The 18,885-nt window shown below is 32.7% G+C and overlaps 2 protein-coding genes across 3 annotated transcripts; both read right to left on the bottom strand.

Moving 5' to 3' along the window:
* Positions 1–380: 380 nt before the first annotated feature.
* On the bottom strand, positions 381–6,237 carry LOC126852221 (succinate dehydrogenase [ubiquinone] flavoprotein subunit, mitochondrial-like). 2 transcript variants are annotated; one of them, XM_050596771.1, is made up of 12 exons: positions 6,017–6,237; positions 5,845–5,949; positions 5,129–5,441; positions 4,681–4,967; positions 4,162–4,300; positions 3,912–4,080; positions 3,471–3,666; positions 2,967–3,164; positions 2,383–2,577; positions 1,801–1,944; positions 1,575–1,685; positions 383–1,285 (listed from the first exon to the last, which is right to left on the bottom strand). In XM_050596771.1, the coding sequence occupies exons 1-12, from the start codon at positions 6,062–6,064 to the stop codon at positions 1,199–1,201; spliced, it is 1,992 nt and encodes a 663-aa protein (XP_050452728.1). In that variant the 5' UTR covers positions 6,065–6,237; the 3' UTR covers positions 383–1,198. The 2 variants fall into 2 exon arrangements, with proteins under 2 accessions (XP_050452739.1, XP_050452728.1); XM_050596782.1 differs by lacking the exon at positions 2,383–2,577 and having other exon boundaries at positions 381–1,285.
* A 116-nt stretch (positions 6,238–6,353) lies between these two features.
* LOC126849950 (uncharacterized) lies at positions 6,354–18,322 on the bottom strand. The gene is made up of 9 exons (XM_050592865.1): positions 18,024–18,322; positions 14,791–15,068; positions 14,183–14,577; positions 13,904–13,981; positions 13,747–13,789; positions 10,785–13,510; positions 10,296–10,379; positions 8,701–9,615; positions 6,354–8,301 (listed from the first exon to the last, which is right to left on the bottom strand). The coding sequence occupies exons 1-9, from the start codon at positions 18,190–18,192 to the stop codon at positions 8,094–8,096; spliced, it is 4,896 nt and encodes a 1,631-aa protein (XP_050448822.1). The 5' UTR covers positions 18,193–18,322; the 3' UTR covers positions 6,354–8,093.
* Between the last annotated feature and the right edge of the window lie 563 nt (positions 18,323–18,885).

Here is an 18,885-nt window from a genome sequence, read left to right as displayed (position 1 = left end):
ATGAGTGAATGAGTGAGAGAAGCGATAACTGCGAACATAAAACCAGACAAAACTATATGCGTGGGAATAATTTTGTTATCACGATTTCTCCATGGCTCCAAACATTATTCTTTATATTGACTTGCTCTTATTTACCGCGTTAAATGAAAATGAATATATAGATTTTTTCTTTATTAATATATATTAATATATATCTTTATTAATATATATGTTTACGCGCACGTGTCTGCGTGCCAATTTTATTCCAAATAAAACCCGGACGATACGTATGTAGTTTCTGAAGAGAGAATATTTTTTTATTGATTTTCTATTGTATATCCCAATATTTTTTTAAATATTTATAAATATTTTGTGCAAAATGCATTAATATTTATATAAATTTATTGAACGGATAAACGATTAATGCTTAATGCGAACTGACAGATCGTTGAATTCTTTTTTTTTTTATGTAAAAACAGATGTACATATATAGTATTACATAAACTTAGCAGAGAGAAATCAAGTAATTATGAATTATTACCCTCTCTCAGTAAAAAAAATTCTTGTCTTCAGTAAATAATTTATTCAACATTTATCATCACGATATCGTAATTGCGTTATCAGTGAACAAAAAGTTGTAATTAATGATTATCTCTTATGAAACTAACATACTCAAAGATGCAATGACATTGCTCAATTACGCTGAATCATCTTTGCTTGCTCTTTTTTACATAAAAACAAAAAAAGGAAATGTTGATCATCATTGTATATAACATTCTTGCATTACTTCCGTATCATTCTCTATCAATCTTTGATGCACAAGAATTCAAAAGAATATTTTTTGAAAATTACCTTAAAAATATAACGCCAATCTCGATTGGTTTTTTCTTCATTGCAATCTAATTGATATAAGAATCACATTAATTAATTCTGTCAATGAGTCACAGTTAACCTCTATCACATGCGAGGCGCCGAGAAATGTAGAACGTGCTTATGATAAATTATTATGAGAAGTGATACATTTTTATAGACAAGAAATTTTTTTCATGAATTTTGTGATAATTTATAATCCGTAAATTCCCTGATTTTACGTGCTTGATTTCAAATGTGATATTAGTGTTAACGAGACATTCGATTAGATTCATAATCGCTCTATAATCGCTAATAACTCTCGTTAACATTTCAATTAACAACTGTTTGCAATTAATCATTTGTCAGGTCAATACGCGCGAACTGCAGGTGGTACATGTTGAGCCTCGTTCTCATCTAGAGTCGTATCGATAACAGGCCGATAAGAGATGCAAATCTGCAAACAAAGCGTGCTATTACAAGTTGAAAAATAAATTAATTTTACAAATTTTAATAAATACTGTTATATATAAAAATTATGGTCATGTTAATTAAAAAAATAGTAACTACTAATTGAAAATTTAATAGAAATTAATAATTATATTTTAATGTCTTACATATCTCAGTTTATATATGTTATATATTATGTATTACAGTAATTAAATTTTAATTTATTACAAATGTCTAATTGATTTTTTGTAAGGAAAAATTAAATCTGATTTATATAAGAACGTTTCTCAACTAACCGCTCCATCCTCCTGAGCCCATGTAAGCGTATGCTTACGCCAGTGTTCCGAATAAGGTCGTTTTTTTTGTCCTTCGAGCGGTTTTGCGTAGTCATACTCGTCAATTCTTTCCTAGAAATAAAATAAGCATTCAAAAGTAATGCAAAAAATTAATTTTTCTACATAAAATATCGTTATCTATAAATTTAGAACATTCTAAATTTTATAAATTTAATTCTCTTTATACCTTGAAATCTTCCCTGAAGTGCGAGCCTCTCGACTCCTTTCGATTCTCGGCTGCGTAGACAGTATGCATGCAAACGATCATCATGTTTTGTAGCTCCAAGGCCTCGACGAGCTCAGTGTTCCAAATGAGGGACTGATCTTGCACCTAAAAAAAAGGTTCAAAAGCGATCCAGATGTACTTGTGGCTCTAGATAAAATATCTCTCGTTTATGTTTTATGCAATGACATGTTACGCCATCAATTGCAACGTAGCAATGTAATTATCGCAACCTCAGGTTTGTTAATTATATATTGCATGAAGATTTACAGTGTAGTAATTATTGAATAATTAATATTAATGTGCAAATTCGTGAATTTGACTTCTTATTTAAAGTATTTAAGAAAGAATGCACTTGTTATATATACATTTTTACATATTATTTTGTATTAACATGTTTTGGTTTTGTTGTATTTTTTTAAATGAAATTATTTGCTGTTAAATTTATGTTTATGTAAATTTTAATTTACTTATATTTTAAATTTCTAAATTTACTAATTAATATTTTCAATAATTTAAAAGTAATGCATTATATAATTGGCTTACACATAAATCCGGTAAATCACACGTGAAGAGACGGGTTATCTCCCTGCATCCACGTTGCAAAATATCGCAAGTCCTAAATACCGAACAATACCTCTGCATCGTGCGTTGCATCTCGTTACGCAGTTCGATTATAGGAACGCAGCCTTTCGCATAACGAGTCGCATCGAAACGACAAATCGACTGTTCACCGATGTGCTGCATTCAAATCGTTCTTTGATATAAACATTTATATGCTAATTTTCATAAAACGTGAATCTTTATAAACAACGACTTTAACGCGCAATTTTTTTCCGCGCATTTAATATATTTTAATGTAAAAAATTTAGTTATTAAAATAATATAAAATGAAATATCACAAATAAAATATTAAGAATTTTGTTTCATAAAATATTATTTAAACATAGTAAAAAGATTTTTTAGAGAATTGTCAAGACGATAAAATATAATATTGAAAAGTGTGCTATGACGATATATATATCATATTTTATTAAATAACTAAAAGTTGATTTTCGATCGAGATAAATGTAATTGAAGAGTGTTTCTGAGAATTTCGGAGAATCTCAAAAGACGCCATAATTTCTTACTGGTGCTAGATCTTCATGACGTTCACCAGGTCTGGCGATACAGTCGATTTGATCGGCGATGACTTTGCCAAAGACCACAAGTTCCAGAAGACTGTTAGCGCCCAGTCGATTAGCGCCATGAACAGACGCACATGCAGTCTCGCCAGCTGCCCAGAGGCCATCGATCGGTCTGTCCTCCTCGTTTTCTCGTGTTAATACCTGACAACGTATTATTTACATCGAAATGTAATTACAGCGCGAGTAACCACATCATAAACGCCGATAATCGGATCTCTTCTGTTATCGAAATATATTTATTTAATCTAATAAATAACGAAATGATTATCAAATATTCAACTCTTTTATAATATAAAAATTAAACAATATAACAAGTACAATAATATAAAATATTAAACACAAAAAGAAATAGACATAAGTAGTAGCTTTTTATCAGTTAACTGTGATAATATAATAATAATAATAAAAATAACAAATGTGTGTGTATTCTCTAATTATATTTCTTACTTGTGCTCGCCAATTTGTAGGTACGCCACCCATGTTATAATGCACCGTGGGAATTACGGGGATTGGTTCCTTCCTCACGTCCACTCCAGCGAACACCCAGGCGAGGTGTGAAATTCCAGGCAATTTTTCTCTTAACAGCTTGGCTGGTAGATGATTTAATTGCAAATAAATATGATCTTTCATTGGTCCGATGCCTCTGTAAAGATATATACGCCGATATATTTTTTTCTGGAAATATGCTGCCAACATGTATATAATGATGCGTAACTGTAGCGTAACTAACAATTAGTCACCAATAAAAATATTACGGACTTCGCTTAAGCAAAACAAAAAATGTAGTCATGTAATTAAATTTATTTATTTTAAGAGTATTTATATATTTTTTTATTGTGCGATTTAATTCTAAAATGACAGAATTTGTTTAAAAAAAATTGTTCCAACCTTCCCTCCAGTATTTCAAGGGTCATAGCTCTCGAGACGACGTCGCGAGAGGCTAAATCCTTAGCTACGGGCGCGTATCTCTCCATGAAAAATTCTCCTAGGGAGTTAACGAGTTTGCCACCTTCTCCTCTGCTACCCTCAGTGATGAGTATACCGCTGCCATAAATGCCTGTAACGCGAGAAAAGTCCGTCGATCAGTTGAGAAGACAATAAAAAATCATTGGCGGATTTGCAAACGATTTGAGATTACCGGTCGGATGAAATTGGATGAACTCCATGTCCTGCAACGGCAGTCCTGCTCGACACGCAATCGCCATACCATCACCGGTACAGGTGTGCGCCGCAGTGCAGGAGAAGTAACATCTTTCCGCACCACCCGTTGCGATCACCTGTAAAACGATAATATATATATATATATATATATATATATATATATATATATATATATATATATATATATATATATATATATATAATATAAAATATAAATATATTATATAAATTATAAAAATATAAGTAAAAACATAATATATAGTATAATATAATGTATATTTGTATTTATATATATATAATACATATTTGATATAATATAAATTTTATTAATTCTTATATTATATAGCCTCTCCTCCAAAAAAAGTATATTTACAATATTTAATAATTTAATATATTTCTTTGTCATAGCTTTTCATAGCATATTTTATAAATCAAATAATAGTATATATTAAATAAAGAAAATCTGTAATATATAAACTTTGCCATTTTTCTTTACCGTATGTTGAGCTCTGAATCTATGCAAAAGACCGGTTTCCAATTCCCATGCAAGAATTCCCTTGCAGCATCGACCGTGCATGAGCAGATCGAGAGCGAAATACTCAATGAAATAATGCACGTCGTAGCGAAGACTCTGCCCGTAAAGGGTGTGAAGTACCGCATGGCCGGTTCGATCAGCAACAGCGCAGGTACGCTTAGCTTGTCCACCTTGGCCGAATTTTAACGACTGACCACCGAAAGCGCGTTGATAGATCTTACCGTCTTCTGTACGACTAAAGGGACAACCTACGAATTTAATAATTTTATTATTTGATATTATTTTATTTAATATCACACATAAATTAATTCTAAATTATAATTATTAAATTCTGCCTTTATTTTTTTCTCTTCATAAATCTTCGTAGAATAATTATAATTATGTCGATTCTTTATTATTGCGTTTATACCGTAATTTTCGAGCTCAAAAACTGCTCGAGGCGCTTCCCTCGTGAGTAAATGTATAGCGTCCTGATCACCCAACCAGTCGGATCCCTTCACGGTATCATACATGTGGTAGAGCCAATTGTCTTCTTTCTCCTCGGCATTGATGGCGGCATTGATACCACCCTGAGCAGCGACGGTATGCGACCTAGTCGGAAATAGTTTTGATATCACCGCTACGCGATATCCCTTGCTGCCGAGACCGAAAGCCGCTCTTAATCCTGCGCCTCCTGCTCCTACTATCACTACGTCGTAGCAATGATCTATCAGAGGATAGTTCTGCAAATTAGTATACAGATAAATTAGCATCTAAATATGCTAATTTTTTTTTGAAGAATTCAGAGTAGCCCAAGTCGCATTATTAAAATATAATTCATTGTGTTAAGAAAGATCTTTAACCAAAATTAAAATATATAATAAATATTTATAAATATATAAATTTATATATTATAAGTACCTAAAAATATAAAAATAAATAAAATTATTTACATTTATAATATATAATCATATTAGATGTGAAAGAAATATTACGGACAAAAAGATTTGGGTGTTTGATATCCATATACTTTTCTGTTTAATTTTTAAAGATATATAATTATTAGAGAAATTTTTATACAAATTTTAATATAAATTAATATAAATTTTAATGACATTAATAAAATATGTGTTTAAATGCTTTTACACTCTGGCTGTTGTCCACACCGCACTTTGCTTTTTCCGCTGGACTAACATTGGCATGAAAGCTTCGCAAATTTTTGATTGTCGCGCGAGATTGTCTCGGAAATTTCTGGAAAAAATTAATATTTACTTCAAATAAAAAATAAGATCTATTTAATATTATTGATATGCCTTACAAATATTCCACGTGATTGTATTAGTCGATTGGCCAACCGATGCAACATTCTTGCAAATATTTTTTTGGTTTGGATGCGCTTTAACAACTGTCATGATTAATAAAGCTCTTTCAGCTTTTACTTTCATTTGTCAAAATAATAAAACAAATGAGAAAAAGATTTAAATATCTGTAAAATATTTTTAACATCATATTTTTACAAATCTGTCACTTATATTTGCAATTATTTTTATAAAGAATTTCTTTCTTTATAAACAATTTCGTTCTGCATACAATTGGAGAAAAGAAGTGGAGATTTTATGGAAGTCTCTTTTCAGAAAACTCAAAGACTATAACTATTAAATTTGTACAAGCATCGGTTTATTGCACTTGCAAAAATACAGTTTCAGACGTATACAATTTATATCGATTGCATACAATTAATTCAACACACATTCTTCCAAATTAGACGACCGTGTCAGTTTTATCAAATGTTTATCTCTTTCGCATGTTACTCTTTGGTATATTCTATCAAAACCAGAGAGCCAACGATATCCTTAACAAATTAATTCTTATTAGAACTGTTACAAATAATTAGTATGACAATATATAGTTATTATTTAATTTGATTTCTCACCTTTAATTACAACTAACGGGAGGAAACATTTTCTGCGTTTTTTCTCGTCTTAAAAAAAATAAGATATTTGATGAAATGAATATAAAAATTGAAGAATTGACAAGACTTTCTCAAATTAATTTTTTTTCTGTAGCAAAAATTTAATCAGAAAGGGATCATCATATATTTTCCGAGATACTCTTTCTATAACAATAAGTTATATTTTCAGCATACTTTTTTTATTAAAAAATAAATAAAATACACTTGATATTAGATCAATTGTGCGTTTTAATGGTGCATACCTTTAATTTTAATTATAATTAATCTTCTTTTTTCTCATAACAATCGAGAAGTGTATCTTTATTAAGATTAATAGTTCGAACGTATCGCACTTCATACTTCACATTTATTTTTCCTCGTTAGTTGACTTGTTAATTGAGCGAAGCTGAAAGTGGCAACTCATCTAATCACTATCTCTTAATCTTATGCTACGATCAACTTCGTTACATATACGACGTGTGGTACAAGAGCCCTGTAAAAGTGAAAGGTGAATTAAGCAAGTTGATAGAAATTTATTTTTGTGGAATTAAACGCGCCTAAAATTCGAAAGCGAAAAATTATTTCCCTATTTTTATTTAGAAATATGTGTAAAATAATTGTATTAAATGTAAAATATAAAGAAAATTTTGATGTATTAATTCCCCGAATAAATTAAGCCATATTCCTTCGATTTCTGATCATCTCTATCACTAGAATTAAAATAAAATAAAAATTAAATACAACAATATTAAAGCTTTCACACATTTATACTTTTATAAATAAATTCCTATCAATTCTTTTTTATAATTCTCCTATTTTCAACAGAAAATGTACTTCCTGCTTCTCTCTTCATTCATATAAAAACTTTATCAAAAAGTCGCACTTATGAATTTGTAGAAAAAAGGATGTTTCTGCGATCGCTCAACGACTCTCGATATGTATGTATATATCTGTTTGTGACAAAAAACTCTCTTATCAAATGTATATATATGTATATATAGACATATATTACTAGACTACACAAATACAGCGAGCAAATAAATCGACGCATCATAGAAAGCAAACTAAAGCAGAGATAAAAAAATTCTTCAATTATAAAAATGCTACCTTACAAAATTCATGAAAGATACTCAAAACTTTAAGATTTTTTAAAAGCCGCCTAAATAATATACCACTCTACATACATCATGATAAGAAAGTTGATCCATATTTTCTCACTATCAAAGACTATTTCCAGAAAAGATTTTCAATCTCGAAAAAAAATTTTTTCAAAATTGCAAATTATTACTCTTCTTTCGGAAAATATTTTTAAACTATTCTGAAGAACGCTTTCGAAATAAACAATCTTTTCTCGAAAGAATATTTTTACGGTGATATCTTTGTTTCACTTCTTAATATCAAAATCGATACAATGGTGATAATACTCGAAGAATGATGGTGCATTTCATAACGCCAGCCTTCTGACGCCGCATTCGCAGCAGAACTTGGCGGTTTCCGGAAATCGTTGACCGCATTCATGGCAGAATTTGGACAGTTTGCATTTGATTGTCGTCTGAGTCGGCGATGTCTCATTTCTGACAGGCACGTCTTCATCGAGACGGCCGATCACGTCGTTGGTGCTGCGTCCATGGTGTGAATATTTGCGATTTAAACTAAAGGGCACACATTAAACTGGATTTTAAGCACGCGCGAATATGAAAAACGCAGATGATAGATGGGCGTGACTACATTGGCGATGATTAAAAATTACAATTGCTAAATTTTCAAAGTGCAAGTCAAATTTTTTAAATCTACAAGGAAAAATTCTCCTTATTTCATCAAATAAAAGAGATTTACTATTGTATCAAATATAAAATAAATTTAAGATAAAAAATATAATAATTATTACAAATTACAATTAGTAGTTTTTTTTAAGTATAAATTTGTAATCAATTTTACTCCTTTTTACAATCTTTAATTTTTCTAAATTATTAATTGCTTATTAAATCAAACAAAATAAAGCTCTAAATATATTATATGACAAACAACACTTAAAAATGCTAAAGACCAACCTGCTATACGCGGAATCGTTGCTGAGCTTGCTGTGATCCCGCGGCTTGTAGCTATCAGGTGAAGACAATTCCCCATCACTGATCAGGCTGTCGTTCCGCTGTCTATCACCGCCGCAGCTGGATAGGTCAAAGGATTCATTATTGAGGAAGGATTTCAGATTAAATTCATCCTCCTTGAAGCACGTCAGCTCGTCGAACATCGAGTTCGACCGCTTGACATCAAACTCCGAGGAGGAAATAATTGAGTTGAGGCTTAGGTTGCTGCCGGACAGGGACGAATAGTTGTTATTGCTTTGATTGAGACTCTGATCCGACGATCTTGACAACGACTGATCCTCGGTCATCATTGAATCCTGGACCTTTCTGACATCGTTCGAGATCTTTCTGACGAAGTTTGAATTGGTCTTGGGCGCGGACGAGACCCGGATCGAGTTGGACCGATCAATCAATGATTTCGTGACCATTGGCGTGACCTTGTCAAAAATCTTGCGTGATCTATCGGCGCTGCCGATGACGCCGCGGCGCTCGTCAACACCCAAGGCTTTCGATTTATCGATTATGACTCTCCTGCCCAATTCTTTGATGGGTTTTAAATCCGCAACATCTGTTACATCCTTACTTCTGAGAACGGGCTTCGAGAGAAAGATCTCGCGCGAGATCGAGTTGGTCTCGGTGGAATCGCTGGAAAAGTCGGATGCAATATCGTCGAACTCGATAGGAGGCTCTATCAGAGATGATCTCTTATGAGAAATAGGATATTTTACAAAGGCGGAGGAATGAGAGAGAGGATATAGATTGTCGTGAGTTTGTTGGAGTTTGGGGCTCCCCGTCACGGATTGATCGCTCATGTCCGACAGCAGGTCTTTCATCTGCTGTTCGGCCAACAGAAACGGATCGTAATCCTTGCTCGTGCCACTGCAATTAAAATTTGATTAGTGTGATTTCTTTCTTCTTACAAAGATTATTTTTGCATAAAACAGCGATAGATAATCGAACAATATTGCGATGTGTCTGATAACGAGGTGCATTTTCTTCTTCTACTAAGCTACACACGTGCGCCAATCAATTTCCCAGGCAAACATACGTGAGAAAACATTCGTGTATATCTCCGACACGTGATCTAATCTGCTCTCGCTAAACATAAATTATATATAAAATTATATATAAATATAAATTTAGAGTCAATTTCTTTTAGTATCTTGAGAAAGCTAATAGAAAAGTCAACAGAAAGTAAACAAATTCTCGTAAAGATAAATAATAAAATATTTTTCGCCTTTTAAAAACTTGATATAAATTTCATTTTAGAAAGTTTTAATTCAGATGTTAGTTATTAAAATATTAAATATTTAAACATTTGAAAAGTTATGAAAAATTATATATTCTGTTTTGAGAAATATATTTTTCTTAAGAAGAAATTGATTCTAAATTCTCTGCGAGAAAGGCTATGTATTATATTTAATTTTTACCAATCTTAGTGACTCCTAATATAATGCTCTGAATTAACTAAACTAAAGCTAAATAACAAACACACATTTTAAAATAAAAAGAAATTAGAAATCTGTCATGAATCATTGGTTCCACGTCCTGGCACTTACGTTCTAGCTTTAAGCACAAGATTAAAGTCCGGCCTTCTGCGCACGTAATTGCACCAGGCAGGACGTGTTGCCAGTTCAATTTTCCTACAATATTGTTAAGATATTAACTACATAACTATCGTCCTACCGAAATGTAAAAGTATGATAATAAGAAAAAAAAATTATAGATTATCTTTCACAGTGCAATCAGTAATGCCATACAAATTTTCTACCAATTAAATAGCACTTTAAACAAATTTATGCCCACTGCAAAATTCTACTGTTTAAACATTAATATCACAATATGATTTACAACCAATTGCACAAAAATTATTACAATTTTTTATACTAATTAAATACTCACTAAATATATATAACTAAATTAAATGCTAATATATTCTACAATGCATATAATACATTCTAAGATATTAAAATATGCAAAAAAATAAATTTTTGTTTTACTCAATACTATTTTCCATCTTAATACTATTTTCTATTTTCTATTTCTACCTTCGCATCAACGATGGACTTGAAACTGGAGGAAGGATACGGACTCTGGGATTTCTCTTAACGAACTTGTATCTAGCGGGAATGGAATTCAGATCGATCAATCTATTTCGTGAAATTTTCGAAGCTTTCTCCCAGTACGATTTTTCAGAATCTTCTCTCGTTTCCGCCAAATCGTTTCTTATGTCGGGTAGACCTCTAAACACTCTGTTCCGTTTCGGGCGAATTATCTCTATGCTTTCTTGCTCGTAAGCATAATTCACTTTGGGCCGCCTGATATTCTCAAGATCTATAAATTCAATCGAAGATATCAAAGAATCGGTGCTGCCGCGAAGACGATTCATGCTTTCTCTGATTTTGTGTTTTATTTTGACAGAATTTACTGGACGCTCTTTCGCGAGTCTTCTAGCAGAATCGGGAACGTCTTTTGAAAAATTTACGCTCGCTTTTAAAAAAGTTTCGTCATGCCGATATTGCGTCTCTACATTGTTCTTCAACGTGACTGATGACACTAAATCATCAGCGTCTTGTATGTCGTGTTCTTCGACACACACGATATTATCGCTGCCATAATTAAATTCTTCGTTGTCTACGTTTCTCTTGTGCAAACCTTCGCTTGTCGTAATTTCCATTTGGATAATCGAGCGGCTTGATTTATTATTCGATTGTCTGTCTATATTTGCATCGAAATCCGTTTTCTCATTTTTCAAGCAATCTTCAATATTCTCGAAATTATCGGAATCGAAGAATTGTTCTTGATATTGTCTGTTAACTTTAACTTGTAAAGATATGTTATTTGTATACGCATTTGTGTGTGACTCATTAGCAAGTATCTCCGAATTATGTGAAAGCGATATTTCAGAGTTTAATTCTTTTAAATTTCTTTCAGAGTCGTTATTATAGAGAATAATTAAACCATTCCCGCATATTTCATCATTTATTTCAGTTTCTTCAGTATTCTTTGTAGAATCTTTGTCTAGACTAGCTCGACTAGATACAGATGGCATTACTTTGATATTTTCTTTTAGATCTGAATTGGAACATATTACATTACTTTGGCATGGTAGTGTTTCAACTTCAGAATCAGTTTGGTTATTACTGTTTAAAAACATCATATTATTTATATGAGATTGATTGCATATAAAAGCTGAAACATTTTCCTGTAACTTTTGTAAATTGCAACATGTATCACTTTCGTATTGTAACATTTTATTTTTAAGATTTAAATCATCTTCAATATGATTATTAATAAAGATGTTTGAAACTGTTAGACTATTTTTATTGTTGACATGAAGTATTGGATCTTCATGTTTCGACAAAGAAGTTTCAAAGACGTTTTGAAAAAGATTCAAGATAAAATCATTATTACTGTCAGTGGAACTCACTTTTGATTTTTTAAAAGATTCCTCCGCATCCTGCGAAAATTGAGAAAGTGTATCAAAATTCAATAAATTTTGCTCGTTTTCTTCTACTACAGTATATTTAATATCTTCAATAATATCTATCGCTATCTGTTTATCTTTTTTATTTTCTTTATTCACATCTAATTTATCGAATTCTGCAATGTCTGTGTCATCCATTCTCTGAGAATCTCTTTTATCTTTGATATTTATTTCTAATTTTTTAACATCGTAACCTGCAATTTCGTCCTCTTCATTGATTAGCCTTTGATTATCTTTGTTTTCAATATTGATATTGAATTTTTTTATTTTGCGTTCTATTACTTCAGCTTCTTTATCGTTTATTTTCCAATCTTTCCTATCTTCATTATCTGTTTTCAATTTTTCTACTTTTTGCTCCATTACTTTAGTCTCAGTATTTTCTTTATTTTCAATATTCTTTATTTCCATTTGTAACTCTTGCTTTGTAGTTCTAATTTCTTCGTCACTCGCTATAGTTTTTCTGTCCGATTTTGTTTTATTAATTACATTTTCGTTTTCTATATCATTAAAATAAAACTCTATACGAGGACTGTGTTTAATCGGCTTCCATTTACTGTGAAGAATCTTCGGTGGTTCGTTATATATATCCTCCGAGTCTTTTATCAAGTAAGTCTGATTCAGATTCTGAATTCCGTTAGACCATATGAGCTTGTCATTTCTCAATGTATCAACCTCACTGTCTCCTAATTCATCATTGATTTGTGTAAAATCATTCTTTGCGATCAGTAATTCTTTTTCGGTTCTATCTTCTTTTTCAATCGTATTGATTTCGTCTTCTCGATCACATCGTCGATCGAGCTCGAGTAGGGAAAACTCTTGTGAAGAATTAAAGCTGACAACAGAATCACTACACTGAAGATTGTTCTTCTTGCTGATCTGTTTCCACGTCACCAATTGATCATCCTTTCGCAAATCCATGTGTATCTTGTAAGGCTGCACAATCATGCCTAGAGTCTTATCGTTCACAGCAATATCATTGATCGTCGGATGACCTTGACTTCTTGCAGAAACAATATTTTTCTGCATTTTGATGGAACAGATTTCTCGAGTTCTCGTTTCGTCGTTTGGAATGCGGTGGGAGATTTTTTCGTTTCGATCAAATTGTTTTCTAAACGAGATGGTAGGCGACGTGATCTCATTGGAGGAGACTGAATCTGAATTAATTCTGGATTTCGTAGATACAGGAAATTGGAGAGGACGACGGGAAGATATAGCAAAATGAGAAGTTTGGCACGATGTCGATGTCAATATGTCATGAGCTTCCGCTGGCCTGAGGAGAAGGAAGGACTAGGATCAAGGATGTGCGCCTGATAATCATCAGGAGAAGGTCATCGAGGAATTAAATAATTAAAACTTTTTTTTTAAGTTAAAATATTGCAAATATTGGAAAATATTTTAAAAATATATACTTATGTTTTGTCGAGTATTAAATTTAAATACTTTTACAAATTTGCAATTTGCAAAAATTGTTTTGATTATTTTTATATTGTATCATAATTATTTATTATAAAGTGCTTTTAAACCTCATCCTTTTCCCTTCTCCTCATGGACGGCTCTAAATATAGACTTATTGTAAATATTCTACTCTTATCTTTATCTTATCGTATATACAATTAAAGAATTTTGGCTTTTTCTCTTTTGAAAAACAAGAATAATGACATTGAGGGATCAAAATCTTACTTGTTCGTACGATCGATGAGACGTGATTTCATAGGTCCAGATGAGATAGGAGATTCCTTGAGCTGTCCAGGACGTTTCCTGTATAAAGAAAAAATATAATAAATTATAATGGATTAAGTCAATTATAGAAATTTAAAACAAGAAATAAAATATATAAAACTTCACATTATATTTTTATATTATATTACTATTATATAATTATTATTTAATTTAATCTCTTTTTACAAAGAAGAAACTCAAAAAAAGCATCAGTAAGAAAAGTTTGGTAAACATACTTACACGACAGCTGGTTTTTGCTTCATCGGACTTTGATGTCGACTGCCATTAGTCACTGACACACTTTCTTTTGGTTTGACGAGAGCCGGCGACGACACAGAAATCTTGACACTTTGGTTCACTGCCGAGCCCGGGCTGTACTTTTCTCGATTAATAGCTCGCCGATTCTTAAAGACTGGTGCTTTATATCTCATGCGTGCCTCTAATCGCTCTTTCGCCAAGTTTGTCGCCGGACTCATTGGCATCTGAGTGATTCTGTCTTTGCACCAGGCGACATGACGATCGTAAGCTTTAATACCGAATTGTCTATTACACGTAGGGCACGTGCCTTTCTCGTTGGCGCGAGTCGGCGCGCCCGAGGAGTTCACTGAATTGCATTGTTTATTACTCGAATCCATCTGAAAGAATAAAACGTGTGGAAAAAATATAAGAATTTATCATATAAACCGCAAAATAAGAAATAATATAATAAATTGTTTGAAATAATTTATTATTTTTAATAATTTGGAAAAATAATAATCTCTGTGAATATCCGAAACTATACTTAATTTGTAATTTAATTACGAAAGAAATTCTTTAAAAGATTACAATAGAGACACTCAAGAACTCACAACTTCGCCACGCGCTTCCCGGATGGTTTTCAGGAAGTCGTCGTGGGTCTTCTTCCAAGAGGATTTGGTGGTCTTCTCGTCCTGATGGTGTCGCCGGGGCTCCTGCTTGGGCAGAAATTCGGCCAGCTCTGTGCCCTGGATCCTCTGCTTAGCCGAGTCAAAGGGCTTGCGTTTCTTGACAGTGGAGCGTTCGCATATCTTCGTGTGTTTCTCCAGCGACTGTGGCATAAACGTCCGCGCGCAGATCGCGCAAGGCAGCAGAATCGGCGGCGGCGCATCTGCATCCATTTACACCGTGCAGAGATTAATGAGTTTCCGTGATTTAAAGTTGTCGCGGCCACGAGATGTAATAATAAATGTTATATATTTTTTTTTTTAAAGACGAATCAAGGGCTCAGAAACTTCGACCTTGGTCAGCAGTGCGTCTTATTTATCTCTGCCGTTATTCTCTCCATATATTTGTTTTGTCATTAAAATACCACGTGAACAAGACGCGTTTTCTTTTTCCATCAAATATCATGTATTTATTTATTTTTTACAAATGTCAAAGGATACCAAATGGCGTGGTTATACGTAAATGCGATTCTTAGAAATTTGTCCCCGTCGTCACATGGAAATTCGATATGACTCACCCTCTTGTTAATCGCTATTCATTCTAACAAAGGCCACAAATCCGCGAATAATCGATATTTTCGCCAACACGTCGAGAGATCGCCAAATACGACAATAGATATACGTCATGACATGCAACGCGCGCAGGCGTTAAACACGTGCGAGATGGTATGAGTACAAAACACGTGCTCATCATCGCAGCTACAAAATAAATTATTAAAAAACTACACACGACCAAAGTCTAATTAAAAAAAAATCGATATTTTTTTTTTTTTTTTGAAAAAAATATATCTAAAGATATTCTCTTGAAAAAGATTCTTTAATATTACATATTCTATAATTTTAATTAATGTTTTAATTAATGTTTTAATATATGATTTGTCTCCCTCTTTAAGTATTTTATGATGCTGTAATTCTCTCGCTTTTATTCTCACTTGTAAAAACGCAAAACTTTGCGGCAATACGCTGTTGCGATTGAAAGTGTCGAGAATCTAAATTGCAAATCATATACTTTCTTCGATCGCCGTGGGAATTGCACAACGATAGCTACAATGTTTTCTTTTTGAGAGATCGTCTCGAGAACGCCCTAATTACGAGCTATGCGTTATGAAATAACATGTAATCAATAAACCATTCAGTTTTAACAGTGGCGTAAGTCCTACGTTTCCTTATGTAAATTCCGACGACGTGAATCGATAGATTATTGCGTTACTAGCTTAAGAAGGGTAACGAGTTCGCATTCCTTCAATGGCACGCTGCAATAACACAAACACAAAAATTATAAAAATTAATTAAATTTTCCGCACGGTGATCACTTTTTCACGTCTCATTGCACGAAATGTCCCGCACGAGTTTCATCCAATCGAGCCTCATCGAAAGACGTTTTACGACGACAGGTTTACTCATCTCAATTCTTGAGCAGGATTGAGCGATCGATACCAAGGTGCGCATATCGCACCTGCGGCGCCGATGCCGAGGAGGACGTCGAAGAGAGTCGCCCCCGCGAGAGACTCGGCTCTCTCGCCTACGGACGAGCAAGTTTCCTTTTTTAGGCGCCCCGCGAGATGCCTCAGCAATCGCGGAGAACGCAAATCTTGTCTTCCTATCCATAGAGAATCCGTTCCTTCCGTTCTCCGATTCTTTCTTCGAGCGAGAAGATATGCCTTTTTATCATTTGTGATTTCTAAGCAGTCAAACTTTTATTTTCCCTATTATATCCAAAGTTTAAATTATTTTACGCTAAAAATCTTAATTTAATGATATCTTATTATCGCCTCCAATGTCAACACCATACCCACGTTTAAATGTGCGGCGGAAATGTGGGTCAGCGTGTTTGCCTTCGTCCGTAGTGCACATTTTATATCGCAACGCTCTCATTATCAAACATTACTTTTTTAAAACTTTACACGTTCTATTTATATTTTTCTATTTATATTTATATTTTTTTTTTATCCGATTTTTATATTTCATTATTAATTTTTATTTTTTCCTATTTAACTCCATTTTCTCTGATGCTGAGGCAACGACGAAGCATCTCTAGTAATTTTTCACGCGAGAACGTGAAAACAAACATCGTGATGCTATCAAATAATCTCATTCTGTTGAAGCCGCTTAACGACGCCCACAAATGATTGTTTTGCTTACGTATTGCTCTTCTAAACGTGTTGCGCATTAGAAAGAACAGGCAAAGTTTTTTCCACGTAAGCTATTACCGTTCTTCCCGCGTCATCTAAGGTCGACGGGACTCTTAATGCATTTGCTAAGCCAGTGTAAATTAATCAGTATGCACAGCGGAGGCGCGTTATTACGATTCTCATGGCTGCTTTTAGACGTGAGCGAGAAGAAGGAAAATAAATGTTTCAGTAGCGTTATCTAACGTGAAACAAAAAAATAAAGTAGATAAATTATTTTATTAAAAGAATGACTGTAATAATACTCGCGTGTTAAGCTATTGAAGCTATTTTGTTAATTGAAAATGCTGCATAGTTGGTACGCAATTTATTTTTAGAGAAAGATATAAAATTGTATAAGAAAAAATTGCAAGTTATATTATTGTTATATTGTAGAGTTCAGAATTTTTAGAGAGCTAAGATATTTTTATATAAAAGCAATATTTTTATATGAAAATTATATAAATTATTTTCTTTCTCTCTTTTTGTAATTATATGGCGATAATAACATCATGCTCTAATCAAACGTGTTTACTTTATTTTGATTTGGAAAATGTGTTCAGTGGTATGTGTACTTGTCCAAACGTAAACAGACATCTATATACACGGTGATCTGAATATGTAATAATATTAAACATAGCAAACTTTATAATTTCAAAAATTCTGAACGATATTAAATTTTATAAGAAAATTTGATCTGTGTTAAATACTTGACACTCATTAAAATTTGCACTTTAACATTCTTTCAAGTTAATTCTGGATTCTTCGTTCTTAACGCGAAATACACTTTGTGAGATTATGAGACCAAAATAAGCACAAAATACATTTTTATTCTTTTTGATTTGCCAATTTTACAAGATTCAAACACAAATTATATAATTTAATAATCCGGTAATTAGAAAATAACAATACTGTAAAACAATGTTTGATTAGACGAATTTGCGGGCTCACCTTCCTCAGAATATAGTTCGACCCATGTTTTGCAGATGGATAGTGGCGTCTTATTCAGAGTTTTGTCGTGAAACAGAGTCTCGTCGTGGAACGAGGTTTCATTATGGAACGGGGTCTCGTCGTGGAACGGGTCTCCGTCCGCGAAACTCTTTGGGACGCAGCACAGCATCTGATTGTGAGCACATCAAGACACCGACTGAGAAGCTGCGCGAGCCAAGCCGGCTCTAGTAAGAGCGACGCTCTTACAACTGTTGTAATCGGCACGGAGGTTTATTTTCGGTCCCATCATCTCACAAAGTGTTCGTGAATTTCGTTTTCTTTCTTTAGTACACAAGCGCAGTGCAACAGAATAAATATTGCAAAGGAGGCCGAATAAAAGAATAATATTATCCGATCTCTTCTAGTTTAATAAAAAAATAATATACTATATTAAAACACATTTTAGCCTAAATTTTATTATTGCTAGATAAAGATGCAAGAGTGCCATGCTTGCTATATGAACTAAAATTATAAAATCGTTAATTTTTAGTTGGCAGTGCAAACATTTAATATAAGCACTTTATAATTGATAGATAAGTAAAACTAAATTTTAATAAAAATTTTTACATACAAAAACTTCTGACGTACAGTTTTGTTTGTATTATTTCATTTTTCTACACTTTTGTTACGATTACTATACTACTAATCACAACTACACACCTTACTCTGTATACGATAAAATATAACATAAACTTTTTAAGCAATTAAACTAAAAAAAAAAAAAATTGTCATGTTAATGTTTTCATTTTTATTCTAAAAAATTCTTAAAACCGATTTGAACAAAAAGAGTTGCAAATATGTAATAAGTTATTAAAATCATAAG

The sequence above is a fragment of the Cataglyphis hispanica genome, chromosome 1, assembly GCF_021464435.1.
Source record: "Cataglyphis hispanica isolate Lineage 1 chromosome 1, ULB_Chis1_1.0, whole genome shotgun sequence".
Lineage (NCBI taxonomy): Eukaryota > Metazoa > Arthropoda > Insecta > Hymenoptera > Formicidae > Cataglyphis > Cataglyphis hispanica.
Note: the sequence above shows the minus strand (reverse complement) of the source record. Positions and strands in the feature narration are given on the sequence as shown.

Excerpts from the sequence above, each read along its gene's own strand:
- LOC126849950 (XM_050592865.1), bottom strand. The coding sequence starts at position 18,192 with ATGCTGTGCTGCGTCCCAAAGAGTTTCGCGGACGGAGACCCGTTCCAC. Across the intron at positions 15,069-18,023 it reads CGAACTATATTCTGAGGAAG|ATGCGCCGCCGCCGATTCTG; the intron begins GTGAGCCCGCAA and ends AAATGGATGCAG. Across the intron at positions 9,616-10,295 it reads CTTGTGCTTAAAGCTAGAAC|TGGCACGAGCAAGGATTACG; the intron begins GTAAGTGCCAGG and ends TTTTAATTGCAG.
- LOC126852221 (XM_050596771.1), bottom strand. The coding sequence starts at position 6,064 with ATGTTGCATCGGTTGGCCAATCGACTAATACAATCACGTGGAATATTT. Across the intron at positions 4,968-5,128 it reads TTTTGAGCTCGAAAATTACG|GTTGTCCCTTTAGTCGTACA; the intron begins GTATAAACGCAA and ends TTAAATTCGTAG. Across the intron at positions 2,578-2,966 it reads GTCATGAAGATCTAGCACCA|CACATCGGTGAACAGTCGAT; the intron begins GTAAGAAATTAT and ends ATTTGAATGCAG.